The sequence below is a fragment of the Phodopus roborovskii genome, unplaced genomic scaffold, assembly GCF_943737965.1.
Source record: "Phodopus roborovskii unplaced genomic scaffold, PHOROB, whole genome shotgun sequence".
In the NCBI taxonomy this organism is placed as follows: Eukaryota; Metazoa; Chordata; class Mammalia; order Rodentia; family Cricetidae; genus Phodopus; species Phodopus roborovskii.
The window spans coordinates 17,456,712-17,484,473 of NW_026126549.1; the positions used below are offsets into that span (position 1 = coordinate 17,456,712).

The following is a 27,762-nucleotide window of genomic DNA, read 5'->3' on the forward strand; positions in this document are numbered from 1 at the left end:
ACGGCTTAAACCAATCTGTTTCTGAGTGTGTGCCTCTGTCAGACCGCAGAGTGACAACTGTGTCCTTGGCACTGGAGCTGGATTTTAAATGTCCTCTACTTTGAGTGTTAACCCAGTGCTCCTCTTATGCTTTGAGTAGGTTTCCAGAAACGATGGCTCTGTGACTGTCCTCCATCTGTCCTCATGCCTGGATCTGGTTTGTGGGGTGTTTTGAGGAAAGCCTGTGGCTCTGTAACTCATTCTTTAGCTTCAGGCAGTTAACGGTCCTTACCACAGTCATTGTGGTTGCTTAGCAACAATGGGCAGCAGAGCAGTGCCTGGGATTCCAAAACTCTAAGGAATGAGATTAGTTGGTGTCTGTTCATGGACAGAGGACCAATGGTCCTGGCCTGAGATGGGAGGGTGCCACAGCAAGAAAGTTGTAATCCCAGACTTTGAAACCCCAGTGAGATGCAGGTGAGTGACCAGTGCCTTCTGTCCACAAAAAAAAAAAAAAAAAAAAAAAAAAAAAAGAATCCATGGAAATTTCCAGATAAAGTAACCTTCACTCCAGACTTCAAAGATAACCTTTCTTTAAAGTCTGGGGGAAAACATCAAAGAGACTTTTTTCTAGGGACGGTTCTATCTTCCCAAATCACAAGACAAGGCCTGACATAGCGCAAGTTTCAACAAGTGCTCTTGTAAATGAGTAAAAACATTTTTCATGTGCATTTCTCAGAATTATACGCTCACCCACACCAAGTGTCTTAGTAGTGAGTGAGAACACGGAAGCAGCCAGCCCTCTTTTCAGAACCACAGGGAAACAGCAGCACTAGGCCCCTCCCCCCCCCCCTGCTCTCCAGCCAGGATGCTCGCAGATAAGCAGGGGCGTTCCTTCTCCACTTCTTTTCCAAGTAGAAATTAGCAGCCAACCTTGACCACAGGAATGGACACAGAGATGGCCTCTATCATCGATCTGCAGTCAATCACTGGAAAATTTCCATGTGGGCTCCACACTCATTTCCCTTTCAAATATGGAGATAGCTTTTGGTTAGGCTTGCCTTCCAAATCTGGAGATAATTGTGCCCTGTTTGTAGAGGAAGCTGTCTCCTGGAGGGCAGTTTCCTGTGAGGGGTGTGCCCCTATAGCCCTGGTTTCTCCCTCATTGGACTTTAAACTGTGTCTTCCTCTTAGTGACTGTGTGAGCTTTGCTTTTTGCATGAACCCAAGGTTCGTGACTAATAGGGAGAACTTATTAAGATCTTAAGCTTTTATGTAAAAAAAAAAAATATTTCCATGTGTAATCTACGAACCTCAAAAGATGTACAACCTCATTTTGTTTTTCACTTTGAAACAATGAAACCTAGCAAGCATTCATTTTCTCTTAATTTCTCCAAAATCACCTGACAGATATTTCCATATGAAGACAATTAAAAAGGTGAACAAAGTGTTCCAAATGGAGGCAAAAATGTCCTGTGATTATCAGCTGTGACATGAATAACCCAGTGTGAAGCAACAGTGATGCCCAGGGCAAAGCAGAACAGTGTTCTCATTGTCAAGTGTCCAGTGGGCTCTTGTTCTCATACACAGAGCCAACTGTGGGGTGCAGGTACCAATCAGGACTTCTGGGGCAAAGACAGGGAAGAAATTTATCAATTTCTCTTCAGATATGGTACAAACTGGTCTCCTGATTTACCTGCCCTTCTCCTTTTCCCTCTCCCCATTCCCTTGAGACAGACCCTCTCCACCATTTTTACAAGCCAAATGGAAATTTAATTCTAACTTCTCTAAAAAAAGGAGTATGAGACCCCAGATGGTCCAAATCCAAGGACCAGAAAAGTGTTTTCCCAGGACACCTCCTCTCTTGTGAGAACAGGGAGCTCCTGAAGTCCAGCCAAACTAATTGTGCTGAAATCATGTATTCCACAGTCACTAATTACTACTCCAAAGTAAAAAGTGTAGATGAAAAGCCTAGCAATCAGACACATTTTATTAAATGGAAAGAAATGTTTATGCTCTGGTACCACATTGAGGGAAAATAAATACTCCCATCCTCTCATAATATCACTATACTCCATGCCACAGATGTTTAATGGAGCTTTTCAGTTTTCCCACGATGAATCCTAAAGCAAGAAAACATTGTTAGGAGAAAAGGCACAGAAATAGACTTGTTAATTCCACTTTGTTTTATCTCAAGGCTAGTAGACTTTCTAAAGCTTTTGTTTAGTTACTATACACATCTCCAGTGTGTATGCTGAGTTACTATGGTTACGCTGAGGCCATGACTCATGATCTTTAAATGTTTAAATGTCAGATGGCCATAGTTCTCTTGTTTTGAAGTCAGTAGTTTTGTTTCATGCTTTATTAAAATTGGGTGGGTTTTGTTGTGCATTTGTGGCTCATCTGAGTAAAACCCATTGAGTATGCTCTGGTTCCAAAAGAACATGTTATTGAGTAAATATAGCATAGTACTTGTTCCCTATAATGCTACTGAGAAATTATTTTAAAAAACCCCACAGGTACACAAGTATATACACCCTTAAAAATCAGTAAGGGCTATAAGAGATATCTGAAAACAGATTGTGAAATACAATGGATCCAAGAGGCTGCTGGAAAATGTAGTGTTGAGCATGGTATAAACCTTCAGCAAGATAAGGGAACTCAAATATTTTATTAAGAAGAAATTACTGAAGCATAGACTCTGGAATCACTCTATAATATATTTCATGAGTACAACAGCTGTGTGAGCTACACCAAAGATAAAGAGAGATGAAAAGTGGAATTCCTAGGTCATGAAGTTCATTCAATGCTATGTGTTGATTTTCCTAACAACCATAAAGAAGAGGCTACTCTTTTTTCTTAGAAAGCATGTGTCTTCTTCCATTAATTTTAGCCTTTAGTCACTGATTGCATTGTGAACCTTTTTAAGTGGTGCTAATATCTTTGAAAAGTTAGGAAAGTAAGCAGTAAAGATTCACATAAATGTGAAGTGAAAAAATGTGTATTTACTCTTTGGGGTAGAAATGGAGTAGGTTGGGGCTTTAAAGGGCGGTTCCTCAGGTGACAACTGTGCAATTGAATGTGCAAACTTGGTGAAGCTTATTAGAGCACCCAACCACCCATTGGTTCTTTCCACCAATATTAGCCAGCCTTTCCTTCTTCAAGATGCTAAGTAGTGGGGCTGGAAGGCAACTCAGGTGGCTCATCAATTGATTAGCATGTGCAAGGTCCCTAAATTTGATCCCCGATACTTGAATACATAGAGAAGTTGCAGAGTAACAAAAAGAAGAGGAAAAGGTATCCTATGTATTTAAGGAATGTACCTGGCCAGTTGTTATGCAACACACATCAAATAAACAAACAAACAAACAAACAAACCATGTAGAATGTCAGGAAGTAGTGACAACAGCAGGGAAAAATCAAGCGCAGTGAGATGAGAGCTTTGACTGTAAATTGGATGCCCATGGGTAGATTCATGGAGAAGGTGGTATTTGGACAGAGATGGGAAGTAAAGTATAATAAGCCACATGGACTCCCCATGTATATTCCTACGGATGAAGGTTGCCTTGGGAGCCAGATGAAGAAAATGTTTCTAAGAAGAGATGATGAATCATGCAAAAAGCTATTAAGGTGAATTGTCACGGGACCAGTGCAGATAGCAACGAGGGGATCCCTGGTGACAAGCCGCCTTACCATGGACCAGTGCTAGGGAAAGCCTGACAGGAGTGGCTTTAGCAAAAGAAAAAGAGCAATTGGAGGCAATGAAAAAAATAGTTCTTGCCTGGAAGGGGGGTTAGAGGAATGCAGCAAAAACTAAAAAGCCAAGAAGGCTCAAGCTGAAGTAAATAGCACATTTGTAAGCCGCCATGAGAGGGAGAGAGGGATGAGAGAAAGGAAGAGTGGAGGGGAAGGGAGGGGCGACTGCCCTGCCTGCTTGTGCACAGAGAGGATGTGCCTTCTTCCCTTTTCCTTTTCTAGCTGAAATAGGAGATTTTGCAGGTTTTCAGAACATACCGTACCACTCACTGTTCGGTCTGCTTATTCTCAAGGGAGCCTTGAAGGGCTGTTTTATGTTCCTAGTAAAGTTTACGTTCTGTTACTTTTACTTCCTTCTGAAATGGCCAGAACATTTGGGGAAAATACTCTAACTTTTTATTTTACATGTTACAGTGTAAAGATCTTTTCAGTGTGATCTCTCTCTCTCTCTCTCTCTCTCTCTCTCTCTCTCTCTCTCTCTCTCTCTCTCTCTCTCTCCATGTGTGTGTATGTGTACAGCTATCTAAAATAAAATTTTAGACATCTGAACTCTTAATCCCTTTTGCCATGTCATCCAGGTCGGCGTGTAGGTCGATGTTTGGAAGTTACCAGTCGGATATACGATCACAAAACCGAACACTGGTAAGAAATAAACCGCTTTATTTTCTGTTTTAAAATGTAATTTAATTGAATATTGAGGGTTTTTTTTTTAATAAAATTGAGCTTTCATACCCTACAAGTAAGTATTCTTAAACAAACAGTGGAATGTTCTTTCCCAAGTAGAATTCTGAAAGGAAGGGAATGGGGGTGTTTTAGGGGAAGAAGATGGGTGAAGAGATGGCAGATAAAGGTGATGTGGAATGGCCTTTCCCATTTTAACACATCATAGATGTCACATTGTCATTGTGGCCCTACAATAGCTTAGATGTCCTGGGCTATTTCAAACATTTGTTTATACATAAGGAAGTCCTGAGTTGAGACATGACATAAATCTAGCAGAGTGGATTATTTGGTTTAGTTAACCTTGGGTTTAAAGCACAGTCTATTCCAGATTTATCCAGTTTGGGCCTCTTTGAAGGCTATTGAAATAACTGATTCTGGTTTCAGTGGTATTCCACAGTTCTGTCATACACTGGGAACACTGGCTCTTTCTTCCCCAACTCCATTGCAATACTGTCTGGCCTTTGGATAATTCTAGGTGGTGATCGAGAGTGGAAGCTTGGTGAGGCTTGGGGTGACTATCTTTATCCAAGTGTAAACTTTCTCCTCAGTCTCTCTTGGTTCAGTTTCACAACTCTCTAGACTCTACTCAGAGGTATTTCTCAAACTGTCTGAGCTCTGCTTTTGTTATACAGGGTGGTGTAGTGTAAAAGTTCATAAAACCAGGATTCAAACAGATCCAGGTTCAGTTTTTACCTCTAAGCTGTGCGGCTGTAACCAATTTCTTTCATATCTGTGAGTCTCACTTTTCACCTATCGCATTGATGATAACTGAACCCTGGTCCAGTTCCTAGCATCCATATGGTGGCTCTCAACCATCTGTAACTCTAGTTCCAAAGAATCTGATGCCCTCTTCTGGCCTCCATGGGCACCGGGAATGTACATGGTGCACACACATACATATAGACTATGCACTCACACACATGAAATAAAAAAAATTAAATATATCTTTAAAAAAAAGAATTAACACACCTCTATTCTCTAGTGTAGTTCTAGTCCTAGACAAACTAAGCATAGCTCTCAAATCTATAAGCCATTTTCAGAAGGAAGGATGTTGTTAGAAAAAAATGTTAAGTGGAAACCCAATTCAACTTATTAAATTGTTTTAATTAAAAATGTAGTCTACCTACATTGCTTTTTTTAATTTAGGTAGAAGAAATATAATAATTAATTTTGATTTTATTTAATGAAGCTATTTATGAATCTATGGCCTAAAAATGTCTTCCCTATTACCTTTCTATTTGATGGCAACCCCTGAGTCTGAGAAATGGGACACTTAATGGACCCAATGTCTGTGAACACTGCCCTTTCCTCTAAATGTGTACATCCATCAGTATCTCCTTGGTGGCATCCACACTGATGAGGACAATGACCCTGTTAGAATTCTGCCTGGGGCTCCCAATTAACTTCCCAGAGTTCAGAATCTGTCCCTTTCCAATTTACAGTTGACGTAATTGGGATGTCTGGGGTTTGGAGGAGCCAGATCAGCTTCCTTCCTGTATTTTTACATCTCTAGAAGATTACACATTTAGCTGGAGGAAGTCAGGCTCAGAGACCACAGAGCCCATGGCATATCCATAGCTACTGCTGCCCCCTCTACCGCACAATCAGTTCTATTAAGTCATGGAAATTTTAGTACAAAATGCTTCAGAACACTTATGTAGCATGAGGCACAAAAACATGGGTGACATTTAGATGCATCTTTTAAATCATTGGTTTTAGCTTGGGCAGGACATGGGGTGATATGAAGGATGTAATCGTTTTCAGTTGTGTGAAATCCTCTTGGCTGTGCAGGCATATTGGCACACCTTCTTCCTGTCGGTCACACTGCCATGGAGATGGGGCTCTTCTCCTTTAGTGAAATATCCCTCTTAAATATTTTAAGTTCCACATCCTTTGATAAGCTGTGAATTATTAGAAAGTTGGACTTTGTTTATTAGTCTCCACGGATAGATAACCAAATTTCAGGCACCCAAATGGCCCTCTATCAGTGTCATTTGAAATAAAAAAATATGGGCTGAGATACAAGGCATTGAGTGGAGTATGCCCCCCATATCATCATAGCAGCACATGAGTAGGGTCCAAAACCAATACCACTATATTGATGGTTTTCTTCATGGTGATTCAGGAGGCTCAAGAAGCTTTCAGATGTGAGTGATGAAGTAGAATGTGTTCACATGTGATAGGGACATTATAGCACAATCTGATGAGAGAGAGAGATTCACTTTTAGGATGCCAGGAGGTCCCCATTTATCTCAAACCATTCCTTTGAGTCAGTTGGAGAATCAAGATGTATGGAGAAAAAAAGAGAAGCCAAATGCCTTTGTTCCATTTTATCACCCCACAGAAAACACTAGTGTCTATAGATCATCTCATTTGAAGCTATTTAAGAAATAAAAATTCTATTGTACAGAAGGTTGACATAAAAAAGACCAGGATTGTTCTCCCCAAATTAGTTGTGAGAATCCTGGCAATGGGGATTACCAATGCCCCAAGTTTCAAGGAGAGGAACACCCAAAAGCCAGAGTATGACTAGAGGTTTGGGTACACTAAGATTATCACAAAACTATTCAAGTCCCAGTTGTAATTTAGTAACAGCTTCATTAAAGAATTGTTAGTTTGGTGTCAAAGATACAAAAGTTCTTTGGTGTTTTTAATTTCTACAGATGGGTTTACAAGATGACCCAAGGTTAGCTAAAGGAAGGCACATTAAGTGAAGATAGAGAGAGACACTGTAAGTCATGTCAAGTCATTGGCTCCACTCTTCCTGTGGCATCTTGTCTGAGAGCAGAAGTGGCTTGATTTCTACTTCCTCTAAATTTTAACATTCTACAATGGCTTTTAGAAGATCCCTCCCTTTGATGAGCAGAAGTTCAAATCATTAACGAATCACGATGTCGGCAGGACACTGTGCTTTAAAGGAACATTTCAAGGGATTTCAAGGCCCTTTCGTTTTTCAAATAAGAGCCACATAGACCAGAATTGGATGTATATTTAAATAGAAGGATTTGTGAGGATTCTAGAAAATGGGTTAGATTTCAAAGTTTACCACTTTAACAAGGAAAAAGTGATAACTCAGAACGTTTGTTCTGCCTGCCTTCTGCCTTTCTCCCTTCCAGTTTCCCTTCTAGGGTCATAATGGACAAATTTAAAATACACAAGTTTTGGTGTACAGTTAGCCATGTCAGGTCATATTCTCAGTATAATAGAGCTATCCATCAACCTGAAAACTCTGAGACTAGTGGAAACCGCCTCCCCCCTCTAGAGTTTCCCTGAGCTTCATAGACATGGAGCCACACAGTAGATCCCTTTTCCGTGGGACTATTTGACTCAGGAAAAAAAATGTTATTTTGTGGTCCACTCATATTTCAGAATGACAGCTGTTCATCCTCACTGTGGACTCTGATTCCTTTGTGTAGAAGGTATATCTGTGTTTATCTTTTTGCCTGTTGACTGATGTTTGGGTTACTCCTAGGTTTGGGTTTTTACATATGAAGCTAGGGATGCTCATGGTTGGGTATTTGTATGCACATATGGTTTCATTTCTTTTGGGTAAACTCCTAGGACTGGAATGGTTGAATCACATGGCAAGTGTTCCAATCTTTGTATGGAAATGATTCCCCCCCCTTGGGTAAATACCTAGGAGTGGAATAGTTGAGTCATATGATGCAGCTCTGACTTTTTTGTTTAACTACTCAATTGTTTTTGGCATTTTTGCACCTTTACCGGAGGCATGAGAAATTTCAGTCCCTGTACACTGTTCTCTGGTAAAGCTAACCCTTTTGATTTTTGTTTTTCAGACATCGCAAATTATACTAATTGTGGTTTTTAATTTGCATTTACTTAAGTAACAAATGATGTCAATCATTTTACATGTCATCCTTCTGTCTGATACTTAAATATTTTGCTTTCTTGTATGTTATATTGCTTATTTTTGTTTTTTTTTCTGTTATTTGGTATTGAGGGTTCTTTTGAAAATATATTTGGAATATGAGTAATTTTTTGTGTTTTGTCATTCTGACCGTTCTTACTCTGTCTTTGTTCTCTTTGCTCAATTAGCAGTGTTTTTAGAAGAACAAAAGTTTTTAATTTGGTGAAATCTAATTTAATAACAGCTACTTTCATGGCTCATGCTTCTGGTATCTCATCTAAGAGATCTTTGCTCAAGGACACAGATATTTGTTCCCAAGATTTTGTCTAAGAGTTTTATAGTTTTGGGTTTTGTAATAAGCCTAAGATCCATTTTGAGTTCATTTGACTGATAGCCAAGTTTCTCTTCTTGAATTCCCTTCAGTTGTAAGCATTCAATTCAAGTTCAGAGACAGGTTTCCCATGATGACTTGATGCAGGACCTCTGGGTTGTGGATTGGACCATTCAGGAGAGATGGCCAACTTGCCAAGCTGTCCTTTGAGATGAGCTGGGACTCCATTGCCTTCCTTCGTAGCTTCCTGCTATCAGACCTCAGTGGCCTGATCTTTCTTTCCATCTCAGTTGGTCTTGACTCTAAGTTAACAAAGTCACAAAAGAAAAGAAGGAAGGAAGGCAGGCAGGAAGGGAGGGAGGAAGAGAGGAAGAAGAAATAAAGAAAATGGGAAAGCATCGGCTTTCTCATTCTCGTCTCATTTTAGTAATAAGTTCTGTTTAACTTGGGGATCAGGGCTGTGAAAAAGACTTAGTTAAAATGAAAGTGGACAAAGAAATTCAAAGGAAATGGCCCTTTGGAGTGGACCTATTTCATTTGTAATTTCTATGATAGAAGAAATGTATAATGAACAAAAGGACCTGTCTTCACATGAATATGTTCTTTCGTTTAAAAAAAAATGTCAACAAGCAAAGAAATTTAGAAAACACATGTCTCTGGAACAGACTGTTTACACATGCAATGTTTTTCAGAATTCCCCCAGGAGGGTTCAGTGGAGCAAAGGACCTTTATAAACGGAAACAGTGGATTGTCTGCAAAGGTGCCCAGGATTTTTTTTTTTTTTTTTCATCATTTGGTTCCTTTGAATGACAAAAAGTTCCAAATAACTGGTATTATTTGGGGGAAAGGACACTAGTGTTGTGAAATGCTAATATGTTATTTTCTGTGAGCATGGCAATGTTGAGACAGATGTATGGATAGAAGTAGGAGAGAAGTTAACTGTTTGCTTCTTAGAGACTCAGGGTTCCTGTATGTTAACATTCTAGAGAAGATACAATTCCATGTATAACTTGCTCATCTCCTGAAGCAGGCTGAATAACGGGTGTGGTGACATCTTGCTTGTACAGTTAAAGCCTGTCTGAAGATCAGAGAATGGAGCGTGCCACTAGCTAGCCATAGAGGTCTACAGGTCTGTACAGACAAACAGGAAATGAGATAGCTGGGTGGTGAGAGGATTTCTGCCCAGTCATCTCACTTCCTGTCTGTCTGTACTGACCTCCAGACCTCTATGGTTAGCTAGTGGTAGGTTCCATTTTCTGATGTTCAGACAGGCTTTATTTGTACAAGCAAGATATCACCACAAGGGGGAGTGTCTTTAGGGGACCATAGAATCAGTCAACCTGATTTTGAGAACATACTCAGCTGCTGAAGAAAATTGAAAGTTTAAAGATTTTTCTCAAGACAGGTCATCGTCCCTTAGGCAAACAGTTTAAGGATAACAGATTTCAATGGAAGGCATAGATAGGGTTGATGTTAGCCTCTGCAGGAAGACAGGAGCACATCAGCATAATTTATCTTAATAATTTAGTTAAATTGAAACTAGCTGCTCGCAGTAACAGCCAAGTCCTATTGCTGATGTTTATGTTAGATCAGCTACCAGAGAAAATTGGTTATTTTAAAGTATGTTTAATAATTATGATTAATGTGCTATGTTTTCTCTACTTGATGAGGTCTAAAGAAAAGAAAGGGTTCTCCAAGGTTGCCTAGTTGGTGGCTTTAACAGCTGACTGCTCCTCAAAGATGTGCATGAATGAACACACAAAACAATGACAAAATAAATTAGTTTTTTCAAGAACCTCATCACTTTCCACTCTTTCAATCCATCTAAGGAGCAGTTAGAAATATTCAACATAAGTGATAGAAAAATTATTTGTGTTACTTATGGCAGTATAATATCCTTAAATATGAAGTTTTTATACACGGGCCTAGAGAGATGGCTTGACTAATAATGAAGTGCAATTGCTGCCCTTGCAGAGGTATGGTTGGGTTCCCAGCACCCTCGTCAGGTGGCTCCCTGTTCTTCCAGCTCCAGGGATTCCACAGAGAAATGATACCAAGAGTGTGCTTTCTTTTCACATCTTCCACACCCATGGTACCAAGTCCACTTTCTGAGTGTCTATGGTCCCATTCTTAGCTTTCACCAGGCTATGGTTAGTTAGTTCATTTTCATCCTCTGGGATTTTGTTCTAGGCCTTTTAAACTAAACACTCATGGTAAAAACATGAATTATTCTCCTGTGTATGTTATTAAATACCTGGATCCCTTGTACTCTTCAGTTAGGGAAAAAAGAAAGAAAGAAAAGAAAACTTCTCTTGATTGAGTCATAACTTCATACAAAGGGAAATTAAACTGTAAGATATTGTTAAGCATGATCTGAAAACATTCTTGGGATTAGAAAATTGATGGAACTGAGTCCTGCTTGTTGTTTGTTGCTTGGTTGGTTTTTCTTACCTTAAATGCCATGACTCTGTAACAGACTTATTCCTGTAGGGGCCAGACCTACTTATAACAGTCTTACAATAAGTCCCCATAGACCATAACCTGAACCCCACCGGATCTCCTCTTCTGTGATGAATGGGTTGGTTTCCATGTGTGTGTTCTAATTGTCCTTTCCAGTCAAAAGGACTGGAGAAAGTTACCCACAGTAATTTTCCTTGTTAAAGTGTGACATGCCCTTCTGAGAGGTAAAAGGTCCAAGTAGCAGAACTGGTTTGTGATTCAAAGCAAATGAAGAAAGTAAACTGTGTGGTACATGCAGGTGACTGTCAAACCACCCAAGTCCTTGTCCAGAGTGTTGTGACACCATGGCCACTCTTTTCCTTAAATGCATCAACTTTTGTACTTTTTCTTCAAGTCTTGCTTCAGTCATTCCCATAAGAATCTATGTCTAGGGAAAAATAGATACTTCAATAAAATTAAATTTAAACTTAGAACATCTCTGTGTCAAGTGAAAATTTTGGCATATACACATAATCAAAGATGGGGGACTCTGTTATACAACTCTTGGCAAAACAGAAAGCTCTACATTCTTGTCCCCAAACAGCATGTGGCATCATTTGCTCTGTGGGAGAGTGTCCTTCTTTGCTGTTTTGGATTCATAAATTCAGGACATCTAGACAACTCATCCAGAGACTCGATGGACATCTAGTCCACATATATGGCTCACTCCAGTCTCAACATTAGTTTCTAAACACATAGCTTTAGTTTCTAAGCACACCATCAGACAGCAGAAACAGACTGTAAGTTGTTCATGAAATTCAAACTCTTCTGGTTTACATTTCCTAATAACCAACTTCAAGTCATAAAAGTTTAATTTAAATACATATTCCATTTTATTTAACCTAATAAAGCCAAAGCCCTGTCATTTCAACACATAGTCGATATAAACAATATTAACAAGATCCACCATATTCTTACATGTGAACTAAGTTACCAGAACCCAGAGTGTATTTTATATTTACAATAAGTCTCAGATCAAACTGAGCAGTTTCAAGAAATGTGGTTAGGGACATCTTCTGGGAAGTGGTGGCTGGTGTCAAGTGACATCCACTTCCACATCCATCTTCTGGTTTGTCTAAAACCTTGGAGATGTTTCCTCCAGGTCACTTTTCTTTTTTTGTGCACAACTTATGGGGAAGTTCTGGATTTCTTTTTCACTGCACTGTGTTCAACAAAACCAGAAACAGACTAATAGAATGGCGCCTCCTCCATAAGGCCTGTCTGGGGATGGTACACACTGATGGCAGCAGAGAGGAACTGAAGACGGTTTTAAACGCATGTCTATGAATTGCCCGTCTAGACTTCTCTATCATTTATGTTTGGTTTTCTTCTTGGTATATTTTAAAAAGCCCTATCATTTACTTGTTGAGCATCTGGCTACAGTTCAAACGGCCACTTTTCCAAAAATTGTACCTGGTAATCTTCCAAAATTGCTTTTAAATAAAATTCTTAAATTGTAGCAATAAACAATACAGAAGATGTACTTAAACACTTAAATAATACCACAGTTCATCAAAAACACATAAGAAATTTCAATTCTTATTCCTTGCCTAATAAAAAAACCCATGTTTTTGCTACATTATGAACATGTTTTTCATGTAATTATTTATAAACTCTAGTAATGCAATTTAGTGGGTGTAAGATTGGCACTGATTCTTTAAAAAAAAAAAACTTTCAGATGTACTTTGCTTTATGTGTATGAGTGGTTTCCAAGCATGTATGTATGTGTTCCATGTCTGTGTCTGTGCCTGCAGAGGTCAGAAGAGGTTGTCAGATCCTCTGAGCTGGAGTTACAGATGGTTGTGAGCCACCATGTGGGTGCTAGGAACTGACTACAGTTTTATGCAAAAGCAGCAAGTATTTCTCTAGCACCAAACTAATTCTTTAAAAAGCACTAAAAACATAAAAATATTTACCCTTGTCTTTCCTTGTAGACTATGTTCACTTATGCTTACATTTCACTATTTGCTGTATCACTTAGAATTTTAAAAGTAACATCCAAAGGATAAAGCAAAACCCAGACAATTTGTCATAATCGTTTATTTTTCCATCTTGTGAAATGCCTGCCATTTGTTGATGGTATGAGGAAGATAATCTGCTCTGAAATTCACATCATAATTCAACTTCATACAGGAAACTTGCCGTACATGAAAAATGACTAACTGAGCTACAAGTATGAAATGCTGAAAAAGGGACAGTTTTTACAATTTATCTTATATAACAATGTAGGCAATTCCGAGCCATTGGCAGTTCAAGTACAATTTCAGCCACAGGCAGGACAGTGGGAATCTGGTAGAGCTCTTCACTGTTGTGGTAAAATACACACATAATTATGTTAGCACATGAGGAGGAATCTAAATTGACCTTGGTTTTGTTCTCAGCAAACTGACCCGGCCTGCTCAGTGTGACTTTTATTGTTCCTGATATTAGTGTGTGATGTCTTTTATAATAAATTCACAACTACAGACATGACATCAAGACCCTTACAGCCACCCCAGGTTTCCTCTTTTAAGTGCTTCTAAGAATCAACTTTTGACATCACTGCAGCTTTAGCAGATTGTAGCCAGTTCCTCAGCCACTATAGCCACCACAGGCATGGGCACCCTTATGACATAGCCCTATTCAGGTCTGTCCAACCTGCATCTGCCTACCTATGTGTGTTCCAGAACACTGAACAGAAATTCCTCTTGGTATTTTTTTAAAGATATGGCTGGAAATAATTAGCAGTGATAGAAAATAACTGACAGGGTCATCAAATGGAAAAATGTTTCCAACACAGGAAAAGAAAGGTCACCAATATTCCATCATTGTCTTGTATTTATAAAAGGCACCAAGGAGCCTAATACAAAATAAAAAACCTGCAATACAGAAAAAGAATTATTTTCTAAACAAATATAATGAAGCTTTCTTCTCTGTGATATTGCCAAGTCACGAAGTATCAAGTTTTACAAATGGAACTGTTCCAAAAAGGAACAAAGTTTTAATTGGGTCCATTGAACTCTCTGACCCATGAAAGCTGAGATCACATTAATTAAGTAGCAATGGGGGATGTCAGAGCTTCTTTAAATATAATATTCCTCCCTCTCACTGTGTATGCACCTCCATCTCACATGACAGCTTCCCCCAACTTGTCTTTGCATAATTTCCTGAGAAGCTGGTTCCTTTGGCCCTGGTCCACTGTTCACTGAGTCTTCTCTACCACCCCATCCTCACCTTAGAAGGCCTAGAGGATAGGTCAAGAAAAAAAAAAAAGGAGGAGGAGGAGGCTCTATCAGTTGACGGGGAGAACAGGCAGGCTGTCAGGCTGCAGTTCTGAATATTTACTCTTACATTGTGCTTTGCCTTTCCTGTCCAGAAAGGGTCAGATCACACAGGTCCATGGTGCCAAGATCACCACTTTTTGCACATCTTGTAGTCCTTATAAGCATCCCCCAGCCTCTCCTGGAGCTGTGAGCTCCCAGAAGTTATACCATAGAAACACAAGCTTCTGCTCTTTCTTTCTTAATGGTTACCATCTTGCTTTCTACTGTGGAAGTCTCTGCCTGGAGTTATTTTCTCTCTTCTCTTTGATGAGGAAAAGGGAGTTCAAAACAATCAACTACTCACTTAAAGTCACACACATAAGCAACCCTCCCATTAGTAACATTTAATGTTGCTATCAACAGGATATCAATATCTTTCTTGTATAATGAAGAGGAGATGGGTTATTGAAGGTAATCTGGTGTTCCAAAGGTTCCTTGAGAAAGTCAGAGAGTCCAGCCTGGAGATTGTGTCCATTACTCTGCAGGCTCATGACAAGTCTGTGACTGCTGCCATTGGGCAGAGACCCAGCATTGCTTGTCACTTTGCCTGAGTATAGACTAAACCCCCAACACTGATGCCCCTGCAGCTCTGGATGCTGTATGGTCCTGCCTGCTTGGTCAGATCCTAGTGTACTTGCCATCTTTTCTCACCATTCCCATCCTCACTGAAGCCTGAAGATGATGTGTCTGACAATGTGGATTCTGAGTTATCCCACTACACCTTGCTGCAAAGGGGAGTTGAGAGTTCTTAACTTCTCCGTTAGAGACATAGAATTAGTGAGATGAGAAATCTCCAAATACATGGAGAGACAAAAGGTAGCCTGGCAGCATGACCGATGGCCACACTGAGCTAAAGGCATGGGTGCCATAGACTCATCTCTCAAGCGAGGAAACAGCCTCATTGAGAAGCTACAGTTGTGTGAGCTGTACTGCCTGTTAGCATTCTGCCTGCCTCCTCTTAGAAGTAGCTGACTGGGAGACTTTAAAGGAAGTGGAAATTTACAGCAAACAGAGAGAGAGAGAGAGAGAGAGAGAGAGAGAGAGATTTTGCGCCTGTCCTCTGCCTTATCAGCCTGGAATGCACTATGGAAATTGTTGCTGAGCTTTTATCTGATACAGAAGGGTGCATAACCCATTTCTCCTTCTGATCTTGGTTTTTAAAAGGAGAGAGAGAGAGAAAGAGACTCTGTGCAGATGCCAGGCTCAGAGGAAGAACTTTCTCATTATTCACCAAGTTCAACTAAGGATTTCCTTGCTAGGTTTGGGGAACAGCATCAGTGGAGTATGGATGTTCTTACCAGAGCAGTTCACTTTTCTGAACATTTTTTAAAATGCTTATATATTTATAATCTGAGCATCTGACAGAAAAACCATTTGTCACCACTCTGAACACTGTCAGTATACAGAATATAGTGATAATTTACATAACAAAACTAACTGGAAAATTACAGTCATCTTGGGAACATAGTGGTATCATCTCACCAACACAGTGACCTGATGCTTGTTCTTCCTGTGGGCATATCTAATTTCCTCAATGGTTATATTTAGTAGAGGAATGAACTGCTGGTTAATATGCCCAAATAGTCAAAATATAAGCCTCTGTGTGATGTGTGAAAAAGATTATGTCCCCCAAATATTTTAACCATTCAAAGCAAATGATGTGGTTTGTATAATTTTAATTAGAGAAATTAAAACTCCCCTTTTCCTCCAGAAAAAAAAATATTCACCTTTTTCTTTTACTTTTTTTTATAGTTTCTATTGTGCTATAACTTCTCTTTTTTTTCTATTTGATTATCACAAGTCTTTTGAAGTGGGTATAGGAGAGTTGCGTTTATTTTAAAACAGACTTCTCGCAGTGTATGTTTTATGGGCTGGTGCTATAGGACTGTTTTCATCTTCTTCAATTATGCTAAAATACATACAGGTCTTACCAGTTAGATCTGTTTTGAATTGACTAGTTCATCAGGGTTACAAATTTCAAGAAATTTCTCACTATATGAAACTGAAACTCTATATCAGGGCATGATTGTGCACACCTATAATCCCAGCACTCACTAGGCAGAGGCAGGCAGATCTCTGTGAGTTTGAGGCCAGCCTCTACAAAGTGAAGTTCAAGACAGCCAGGGCTATATAGAGAAACCCCTTCTTGAAAGTTAAAAATCCACACTCATTTAACAGCCCAATTTGTCTCTGCGTCCCTTAGATGTTAAAAAATATAAAAGTAGTTTTTTGTAGCAAGAATGCCTTACTTTATTTTCTTTCCCTTTCTCATTGTGAAGAAAACATATTCTTACTAGAAAAGTCTTCAGTTAACAAGATGGTTGACATGGATGATGGGGAAGTTTTAGTTTGAAGACCAAGCTTGGTTTGGAAGGTGTTCTGTTTATTGAACAGAAGGGGAAAATTACTTTCTTCTTTTGAGTTTGGGTCATTTCCTGCAGAAGAAAAGATTATTTATCTACTCACCTGTATAATGTATAATTATATTGTCAAGATCATATTGATATGTTTGTCTGGAGCTGTGTTTTAATTTATATAAAAATTCAAAGCACATGATATATAATATTCCTTCTAAACAAAGAGCTTATATTAGTTCTGGCATCATGGGTGGAACTCATCCTGAAGTTATTTGTAAGACTGTACAAACATGTGATTCAAGTGTGCGGGTTTTGAGACTCATCAATACTTAGAGAAATTTGTGAAGTTCATAAATCAAAACATCAGGGCTCTGTGTTAGACCACAGAAGAGACCTTGACATAACACAGTGTGAGTCCAGGTGTCCTTGCAACCAGGCCCTGTGTGAAGTAAGGGAAAGCATGGAAGGTGTGAACTTTTCATGATCTCTCCTGCTTTTGTTCGAGGTCAATGTTATTTGAAATCAAACTGGGACATCCTTGGGCAGGCTAGGGTGGCATCTTACTTTTTAAAAATTCTTAGAACTCTAAAAGTTTACTTTTTAAAAACTTTTGAGATCATAATTATATTTCTCCCTTCTCTTCCTTCCAAAATCTCCCACATTACCCTCTCTGATCACCTGCAAATTTATGGTCTTTCCTTTCATTAGTTGTTATTGCATGTAGATATGTGTTTGTATATACATGTATGTTCCTAAATATAACCCCTACTCAGTCCATAAGATGTTACCTGTATGTATGTTTTCAAGGTGGGCAATTTGGTATTGTATAACCAATTGGTTTACTCTTTCCTGGGGAAGCCAACTCTTTGTCAAAGAAGAGAAAAAATGGCCCAAATACAGAATAATATATTGTAAATCAATATAATAGTGTTAAAATAACTACTAACTTTTGTTTCTTATTTTTATGTACAACCAAAGTCCAGAATTTTTGTATCGACAGAACTCCCAAAGTAACAACTCTGGTGTGAACATCAACCAAACCATGCCTGACTTGGTAATTTCCCATGTTTAGCATAACTCCTGTCAAATTCCAACCGCTCAGTCAGTATCTTTCAACTGAATTGGGTTTTTAACAGAATTGAAATAAAAATGAGCATGTCAGGAACTTGGTGTAGACTGTTGTACTGGCTGGTTTTGTGTGTCAGCTTGACACAAACTAGAGTCATCAAAGAGGAAGGAGCCTCAGCTGAGGAAATGCTTCCATGAGATACAGATGTAAGGCATTTTCTCAATTAGTGGTCAATAGCAGAGGGCTCAGTTCCATGATAGACAGTGCCTTGGCTGATGGTCCTGGGTTCTATAAGAAAGCAGGCTGAGCAAGCTATTAGAAGTAATCTAGTAAGCAGCACCCCTCCATGTCCTCTACATCAGCTCATGCTTCTGGGATTCTGCCCTGTTTGAGTTCCTGTCCTGACTTACTTCAGTGACAAACAGCAATACAGAAATGTAAGCCAAATAAACTCTTCCTCCCCAACTTGCTTGTTGGTGATAATGTTTTGTCACAGCAATTTCCAAGACTGCCATTTTTTAAAAGTTACTTATCAAACTCCCAAATGGAATAAACTTCTATGACAACAATCCTCTTTTTAAACATGAGCCCACAATTCTGTTGTTACATCACTCTCATCTGTTGGTAATGCTGTGGACCAGAAAACAATATGACACATAAGGAAAGGCTAACCCTTAGAAATGGCTTTGGTTTGGTTTTTGAGAAACCAAATACCCAGAATTCGATATAAGACAGACTGCTTGCTGGATGGTAGAGATCTACTTGCAACTGGTCCAGGAGCCTGAGGAGCCATAATTCTGGGAATGCTACCTACCAAAGCATTCATTTCATAATCTACACTCATCAGATGAATGGGTGGGGTACCACATGTATGTTTCAAAAAACAGAGAGTGTTTATCTCAAAATAATTAGGGTGAGTTCTCACAGGGTTGCAAAATTTCACTACTGCACACACACACACACACACACACACACACCACCGCAGAAAGCATACCAACACTCAGCAGTTCCTATATAGCATACCGTAATTTTGTTAAAGATGAAAGATGCTGTTCACAGAATGGGGCAGGAGAGAGAGAGAAGAGAGAAAAAATATAATCTAATCTCTGAGTAAAGGAACCTCCTCCACAGGGAGGAGCTAGGGCTCCCTGGGCAAAGTCTTTGCTTTGCTCCTGTCCTTTTGTTGACAGCCCAGGCTGCTATCACAAGCCCAGACCCCAGGCTGGCTTCAGAGATGCAGGAGTGGAATTCAGTACTTCTGAGCTGAGATTTCTCCTTTATCTGGCTCTTTCCACCACTGTCCCCCCCTCTGGGTTCCTACTCTTCTTCCAGGAAAGCTCTTTTCTATCCTTCAGGCTCTCTAGTCATTTGGCTCCTTTCCGGGTCAGAAAAACAGAGAAAAGGATGCGAGGTTAAGCTATCTGTGCCACTGTCTCGACTCAGGGGCAGAGCAGGTATCCCTTACCTCCAGCTTTCTATCTTGATCCATCTGTTGTGCTCACCACTTCCTCCCCAACTACCCTTTTACAGCTCAAAAGTTAAGGATGTATGCATATCTAGAACTTGCCTCCCAACCCTCTATCGATGTCTTGATGATTTCAGCAATGGCCACTCCTATAAAAAGTTCCTTTGCTTCATTTCCCCCCATTCACTCATTTGGAATAGCCATATATTCTTGATTAAAAGACACAATCAAGTCATAGAAAGGACATGACCTCTCAGATGAGGAGAAAGATGCTCCCAAGACAGTGCCCTTCTAGCTCTAAGCACTCATGTTGATAGATGCTCCATGCAGCCTCAGTTGTGTTTTGTTCCCGGTTTGAACTTTAAAATATCCTATTGGGTAGCTACAAGGCAACCCCAACTTAAATGAACACTGTTTCACTGGAGATGGTGATGAAATGCCCATGTGAGTGAATTCTGATCATGAAAAATGAAAGTGAAAGAATGATATAAATGTGTCTGTCATACAGGGCACAGGAATGGGGGCAAGGTGGGAAGGAGAAGTCCCCAGGGATGGACCCAAATCTGTAGGGACTCTGAGCAGATGGCATATAGGTGAGGAAATAGAAGCCCATAGGTGTCTACCAAGCAGAGAGAAGAAGAACAGATAGCATCAATGAAGAGATGGGATAACAGACAGGAAGCACAACCACTATGAACATCACTGGAAGAAATTCTAATGTAGGAGGAAGTGGCTGTCCCTCTGAGCAGGAGCCCTGCTGGGCACCCAACATGTTAGAAGTCTCAGATCTTAGAGACACTGTCTCTAAAACCAACCTGTATCAAAATTCTCTCCTATACACATAGAATGCATGACCACTTTCTTTTCAGTAGTCTTTCCTGTAAATGAATGTACATGCATGTATTGGCTGCACTAGCTAGCTTAATTCCATATCTGACAGAATTTCCCACCACCGTTTTTTGATCACCAAATTATGCCAAGTGAGAATTTTCTTTTAATGGATTTTATAATCAGCTAGAAGGCTTTAATACCAAACCATTATTTTTAAATGGTTTAATGAAATTATTAACATTTATTGAATGTTTCATCTGTTGAAGTGCTTATCTACTTTGATTAAAGCTTTGTCCTATCATTACCTAACCCCATGGCAAGTAACCTTGTCCTCTGCTACCCCATCCCACCCCTGGTCCAGGCAAGCAGAACTTCCTGGGGCTGTAGACTCTATTAGTGTCCATGTGGGACACGTGGAAAGTATTGTTAAAAGAACCCATTGTCAACACTCAGCATGAAGGACAGCTTGCTCTGATACAACCATCTTCTTTGAGCTGCTGAGCCTCTGATCAATCAACAGTTATTTATTTGGCTTCAGTTAAGGGCTCAGCAAAGTCCTGTGTGTCCTCTGCATACACGAGCCAGGCTAAGGGTAGAACATCAAGTTGCATCTATCGACCTTGAACCAGCTCTCAAGGTTTGAAGAAATTCAATGGCTGACACAGATGAGTTAAGTCATCCGAGGACACAGAAATAAAGCCAGAAACATCCAGTGAGAGGATGGAAAGTACTGGGATAGATTAGAGAAATCAACAAGAGAGAGAGAAATGTAAACTCAAGTGAGAAACTTCTACAACCAAAAACAAGTCTATGCTTATGCTTTGTATGTTTGTTCCACTAGTAAACTATCAATACAAATACATGTTCGTCTGTATAATAGTTTGCCACTTTACTGTAATCAAAGAATATGTTTGATGATGAAAATTATTTACTAGTATTTTAGTTTGATCATCGTAACTACATGTGTTTACATTGATTTGACATTTATATAGAAACATTTAAGACCTAAAATTAAAAGTAGGAATTATTGAGTTATTGGAATTTATCCATTGAGAAATCACAGTCTTACTTACACATTATCACTTGCATTTTTGCATTGGGATGTCATGCTGCCATCTCCTTTTTTCATGCTTATTTATAATATACTTTGACCACATTGTTCCCCTCTATTACCCTTTCTTATTCTCCCTCCAACCTTCCCTTTCCCCTTTTACACTCCTAATGTCCCCTTTACTTTCAAGTTCCCCCTTCGTCTCCACATGTGAGAGAAAATGTGCCACACTTTGAGAATGACTCATGTGACTTGCCAGGGTAAAGCCTCAGCTCAGGTTCAGGTCCTGGACCAGGTAAGGGGCATTGGCACAAGGAAAACTTCTGACCACCAAGTGGATTGCATTCAAATGTTGTGAATAGCTCAGACCATCTTTATTTATACTTAGAGTCTTTTCTTACCAGAGTTGCATGAACAGCTTTGTTATTGGCTTCTATTTTTGACTTTAAGAAATGCATCACAGTTTAAGGAATAATCTGATGAAAGCCCCATTTTTTCCTTTATGCTTCTCCAAATACCCTTCCCACCCCATGGACAACCTTATTCTGGACATAGAGTTCAGCAGTTTTGTAAGATTAACTAAATATCGAGCCAACATGTCATGTCTTACAGTACTTATGTCAGCTGGCAGTTACTTGAGGTTACAAAGTCTAAAAGCAATAGACATGAGCACAATGTTTAAGGACAACAATATTCAAACCCAGACAATTATTTCATGTCTGCTATATATGTTTTTATATAGTCCCCTTTTTCTACATAAGGGTCCCATGTCTCAATCTCTCTGCAAAAGGCAAAAGCACTCTTTTCCCACCTCAGTATACCATACTTCTCCCACCAAATAAACTCCTATGTATGTGTGGTAAAGATGGATCTATCCATCCCTTATTTTACATTGCATTATTCCCATCAGAATATACTACATCTTATCATTGATTCCATATGATTGGTGCCCAGGAAACTTACTCTCAACAGTTGGCACTATGTGTATTCCTGAGGACTTTTCCCTATTCTGTGTTTGCATGCCCTACTCTCTTTTCCAGAACTGTGAGGCATGGTTAATATTCCAAGTGTTGTTTCCTCATACGTACCTACTATTTCCACTGAGTCAAAAAAGCTCCAGGACTAGGAGTTTTAGTTAGTAATTTCAGATATGACTTGGACTTTTGGGGTATATACCCAAGAGTGGTATAGGTGGATGGTGTGATAATTCTAGTTTTGTTTTCTTGAGGACCCTCTCTTCTGACTCTCACAGTGTCTGGGCTAATTCACCTTCCTAACAGCTGTGTGTAAGTGTTCCCTTTTACTGCATTCTTGTCAAAGATTTGTTTTCATGGAACAAATTGATAATTAGCATAATTCACCTGTCAACTCTTTAGCCATTCAGAATGTTCCATTTTATGAGTAGCACAGATTTGTTGTGTCTACAAGGGCTTAAACTCATGACTTAGGTCCCATCTCTACTTTTATGTCTCGCTATCCTATAAAATGGACAATGACTGACTGTGTTTTACCCTCTTAGGGCTTCTGAAACTCAGGGTGACCCTCCAGTCAAACCTCATAACTTCATGTTTTCCTTTTTCCTAACTTTAAGTTTTATTTTTTATATGTTTAATGGAGTTGCTTCTTATTGATGAGAGCTTGACTTTGTATAAGATTTTTCTTGTCAGACAGAGAGGGGGAAGTACTTGGGATGCTTAGGAAAGTGTAGAAGGTCAGCTCGGGCCTGGGTGCAGGAGACAGACTGTGTTTGAAGGTTTGTTGAGGCTGTGGCACATTCTGGAATATATGACAAGTTCCTAAAATTGTCTGTACAAAAGCCCTTTGTTCTCTAGTCTTCAACAGCCGTCAATAGCTTTGACTTTGTGGACCTTCTCTCCTACTTGTGGTTGTTTTCTTTGTTGGAGAAGTTTGGGGTGCTTGGAGAGAAAGGACTAAGAAATGGATTAGCTGATCTTGACACAGATTGTAAAACTTTTCTCCTGAGATCAAACTTCAGACAAGGGAGTTCTTCCTAGAGACAGCATTCTAGAGCAGGGCTTCATACAGTTTTATGGAATCTTCAAACCTCTTGATGATTTTCCCATTCTGCCTAAAATGCTCTACAGTGTGTATTTATCTCTAAGTATAAATACCTAAGAACTTGGTTTTGAGGCTGCTTTTTGAAGACATTTGAACTCATTAAATTATCATTGTTACATATATGTGTACATACATTTATAAATATTTCCAACTGTAGAAGACATAGTGTTGCTCATATGTGTTTAGGGCTGATCTCTTGAGATTGGTGAACCTTTCAGGGGGTCTTGTTCCTGAAGAAGACCCATTCTCTCTCACACAACAGTCATTAATTGCGTGTAGGTCTTGTGTGAAGAGAACCTTTTAAGAATCCCTCATCCACTCTGGCATGTCAATTGGTGTTTTCTGTATTTTTAGGTTTTATTTAGGCAACCATATTTTTGTGATTTTGATATGGTTTCCCTGCCATTTATAGAAAACACCATCTCAGTCCTCTGGGTCTTATAATCTTCCTATGTCTCTTCCATTTTGGTTACTGAGACTGAGGTGTGGGGATTGTCTTGTGTAAAGTATCCATTGGGGCTGGACACCATACAGTCAGTTCTCTGTATTTTGACCAGTCATGAATGCACTCTTGAAATAACTAATTCACCCTAGCATAGGATGGACTATTGGTTCACATGACCTGCCCCATCACTGTTCTAGCCTAAGATGCTCATTCCCTGCAGACAAATGTTGGAGGGAGCCATGAATGACAGACTTTGGTCTAGAAGCCAAATTTGTTGTGTCCTAGTAACATTTTTTTTTCCTTTATTCTATAGTGGTCCTTTGATTTTACTAGGCCAGTGGCCCAGCCCCAAGATTCTGCATGCAAACAAAATGAAGGTTTTATTTTAAATGGCTGGTTCCATTTACCACCAGATGGCACTATGGTATTACAAGGAAATGCATATGTGTTAAACTGATGGTGTCATAAACCAGAGGGAAAAAACAAAGCAGCTATCTTTAGAGTGTATAGGACCACAATTTACTCTTTGTAAGGTTGATTAGAATCTGCTGTCCAGCCAGAGTACTAGCAAGAAAATGACACATCCTCAGGGAGGTCAGAACACTTGCTCGAATCAGAGTCTTTCTGTTGTAAGTTTTCAAATTGACCTGTGAATAGTGGTTCCCACATTAGCCAAAGAATGGTTAGGACATTCTTATGGTTCAGTGTCCAATCTATAAGGAATTCTAAACCAACTCTCTACTCATCCCATAGCTCATAGAGAGTAACTTTAGAGCAATTTTGAGAGGTTGATGTGGCTTTGGGTCTTATTAGCTAGCTGTGGGAAGACTGAGCTCATTCTAAACCATTGTTGTCCTTTTTCCTGTCACTTGGAACAAACAGGTAAAAACCAAAGGGCACACACATCTCTGAGTTCAAATGACCTTCATGAAAGATGGGTGTTCAACACATAGCATGTAGGTGACACTTCCACTCTGGATGGGAAACTTGTATTCTAACCTCTTGAAGAACAAAAGTTGCAAAAGAACCAAATTCTAACACAGGCAGGTTTGTTCTCTCTTTTGGCGCTTGTTCCTTGTTCCTTATTTTTTGCCTTCCCCTTAGACAGAGTTGTTTCTTATAGCAATCTGCTATTTTGTTAGTAGTAGCAAAAGAAGGATGGTACGAGTCTATGAAGGAAACTTGCCCTTAGTTCAGAAAGTTGTTCAAAGAGTTCTCACCAAAAACAAAAACAAACAAACAAACAAACAAAAAAAAACAAAAACCTTGATTCTTGTTTTGAAGGAAAACTCACCAATGAGTGGACAGACGGCTGCGTTTACTTTGGAACAGCTGGAGCACTTGGAGATTTGCCTGAAGGAAGCAGAAGAAAAGGCTAAAGTTCTATTGGAACAGGTAAGACCTGTCACGGGGATGGAGATATCTGCTGCCTGGGCTGTAGGGGAGCAAGTTAAATGCTTCAGCTTCTGTCCCACTGACCCAACACAAGGAGCACCACACACACACACACACACACACACACACACACACACACACACACACACACACATGCACACAGGCATGCACACACACGCACACACATCTCCTTGGTTTTCAGCCTAACAACACCTCCTCTAATCTGCAGAGAGCTTTTTCAGCCTCTTTAGTCTTTTTTTTTTTTTTTTATTTTTTATATTTGTATTTATTTGGTGTTCATTCACTACAAGGCCCTCTAGGAGTTGAGCACCTTTCTTAAGTAGGTGGTTTCCCTGAATAAGCAATGTGTACCTGTATTATAAATAGATAAACACAGAGGTAAATGAAAACCAAGCAGAACCACACAGATTTTTCTTGAATGGTTTCAGGAAAGTTTAGTGTGAAAAATGGTCTTCAGATAATGGCTTCTCTCTTGGGTTTTCTAGAATTAAGCAAAAGCAGGTCATGCATGATACTTGTCCTACAATGATTGGACATTGCATGGCAGATTTTCCCTTGATTTTTAGGCATAGTGAACGTGGCTATCAGAAATTCTCGGTCTAGGGTTGGCACTATTTCCTAATAATGCCACATCTTGGGGGCAAAAAAATACAATGCAGTGGTTGTTGACATGAACTTAGAGTGCAAATCTTCCCAGAGCTGGATCTCCTCGTGGGACACAAGGCCACTAATGCACACCTTTAAGGGCAGTGAGTGTAAAGAAAAGGACAGGAGACTCTGAATGCTAGAAATCTGTATTAATTTCTCATGGGTTGGAGACTTGGAAAGACCTGGGGGGACGATATTTCATGAGATGTTTTAGATTAACACCAGTACTTATACATCTGAATCGTACAGGAATGTTTTTAGGGACTTGTGGGAAAAGGAGCATGCGTGTCATGAGAAGAACTATACTTGGCATTTGATGGAACCAAACAGCAGCCTTTATTTTCTTTTAAATTTACAAAGCCAACGTATTATTTGGGGCCGCTTATTGTGTAGTGACTAAATGTGATCAGTGCTGTGAGTTTTATAGGACTTTTGTCAACCACTGAAACTGTGGTACTCTTTTGGGAGAGTATTCACCACAGACCTGTCTTGTCAACTGTGGTTTCCCTAAAATAAACCTCAAACAATAGCAAAATCATAAATGACATAGAAAATAGTGGTGGACACAAAAAGACTATTTCTAACTCCTCCCAAAGGAAACCAGAATTTCAGAGAAGTTTTGAATGAGTAACTAAAGGAAAATTCCCTGCACTATGGTGTGTGTTTATTTTACAATCAAATGCTTTTATGACCAATTCCCTCCCTCTACTCTCTGAGACAAGTTGTTGTTATATGGTCCAAGTGACCTCAAACTCATTCTTTATCCAAGGTTGGCCTCAAGTTCAGGGCAATTCTCCTGTCTCAGTATCTGGAATGCTGGGATTAAAAGTGTGTCTCAACACACTCAACTTTGACTTTTTTTTATTAATATAAGTGACAACTTATGAAATTTTTTTATTAAGTATTTTTATCTGACACAGACCACTTGAGTTCTTAACTGGAAGATTCCCTTGATGTAACACCAAATAATTAGCTGTAGTTTTTCAGCATTTAGGAAATTAAGTGGAAATTAAAATGGACAGGATTTCATCCACATTCTTTGTTCTGACACAGTAGGCAGCTGGTGAGCTGCTTGGGGAAGAAAGGTGTACAAGCCTGGTTCTCCATAGCTCACAGAAAAGAGAATCGGAGGACAGGTAGAGAGGGGAAGTGGGTTCTCTCATGACTCCAGGTGAGAGGTGAGGCAACATTGTTTTACTGTTGTGACATTCATAGTTCTTGACATTTTAGACTTGTGTGGTGAAGTGACTTTAGCTAGAAGCTGGCAAGAGTGGGAGGATAGGAAAGAATTATGTGTAAAACACATTGCAGGGATTTGCAATATTGCATTTTTAATTAAGTTGAGCATTTTATTACATTTGGCTGCCTCTACCACTGCTGTTGAAGCAGATCAACCAAATATAAACATGGCTCTCAAAGGGGTGAACCCTGGGGCTTTTGGCTTCCTGCTCTAACCTTATCTTTGAAAAGATAAAGAGCTGTATGTAGTTAGCCGAATCTGGTAGGCAATTGGTGGCAGAATTAGTTTTGGATGTCTATTGGGTACTGTAACTTGAAAATTGGGAGTTAGAGTTAGTAGAATAGGTAAGCGTGCCGAACTTACTGGCCTTGGAAGAAATGTCATGATACCAAGCCAAGGGTTAGCTCAGAGGAAACCAAGCTGATAGCTCAACTTTTTCCAGCTATTGTTTCTGTCTGGTAGAGATGAGCCATAGTCAAGGCACAGCAAGGGGCCTCCTATGGCTTCCATAAAGCAAGGCTTTTCGGTACAAGAAATGGAGAATGACAGAGACTGGAGAAAAAGAGAGCTGTGCTTTCGTTTTTCATTTGGGAGAAAGCAGTATGGGCTTTAAGACCTTTTGTTCCAGGTGGACATCATATTCCCTTTAACTGATGACACGGACATTTCATAAGGCCCCAAATTATATTCCTAGCTGCCACCT

General features: G+C 39.6%; 1 protein-coding gene across 1 annotated transcript in view; it reads left to right on the top strand.

Moving 5' to 3' along the window:
• The first annotated feature begins 340 nt into the window (after positions 1–340).
• Positions 341–27,762, top strand: part of Ccdc192 (coiled-coil domain containing 192) — a 176,292-nt gene continuing 148,870 nt past the window's right edge. Inside the window, exons 1-3 of the mRNA XM_051201184.1 lie at positions 341–456; positions 4,326–4,377; positions 25,040–25,150. Of these exons, the coding sequence (XP_051057141.1) occupies positions 341–456; positions 4,326–4,377; positions 25,040–25,150 (279 nt within the window). The remainder of the gene's footprint in view (positions 457–4,325; positions 4,378–25,039; positions 25,151–27,762) is intronic.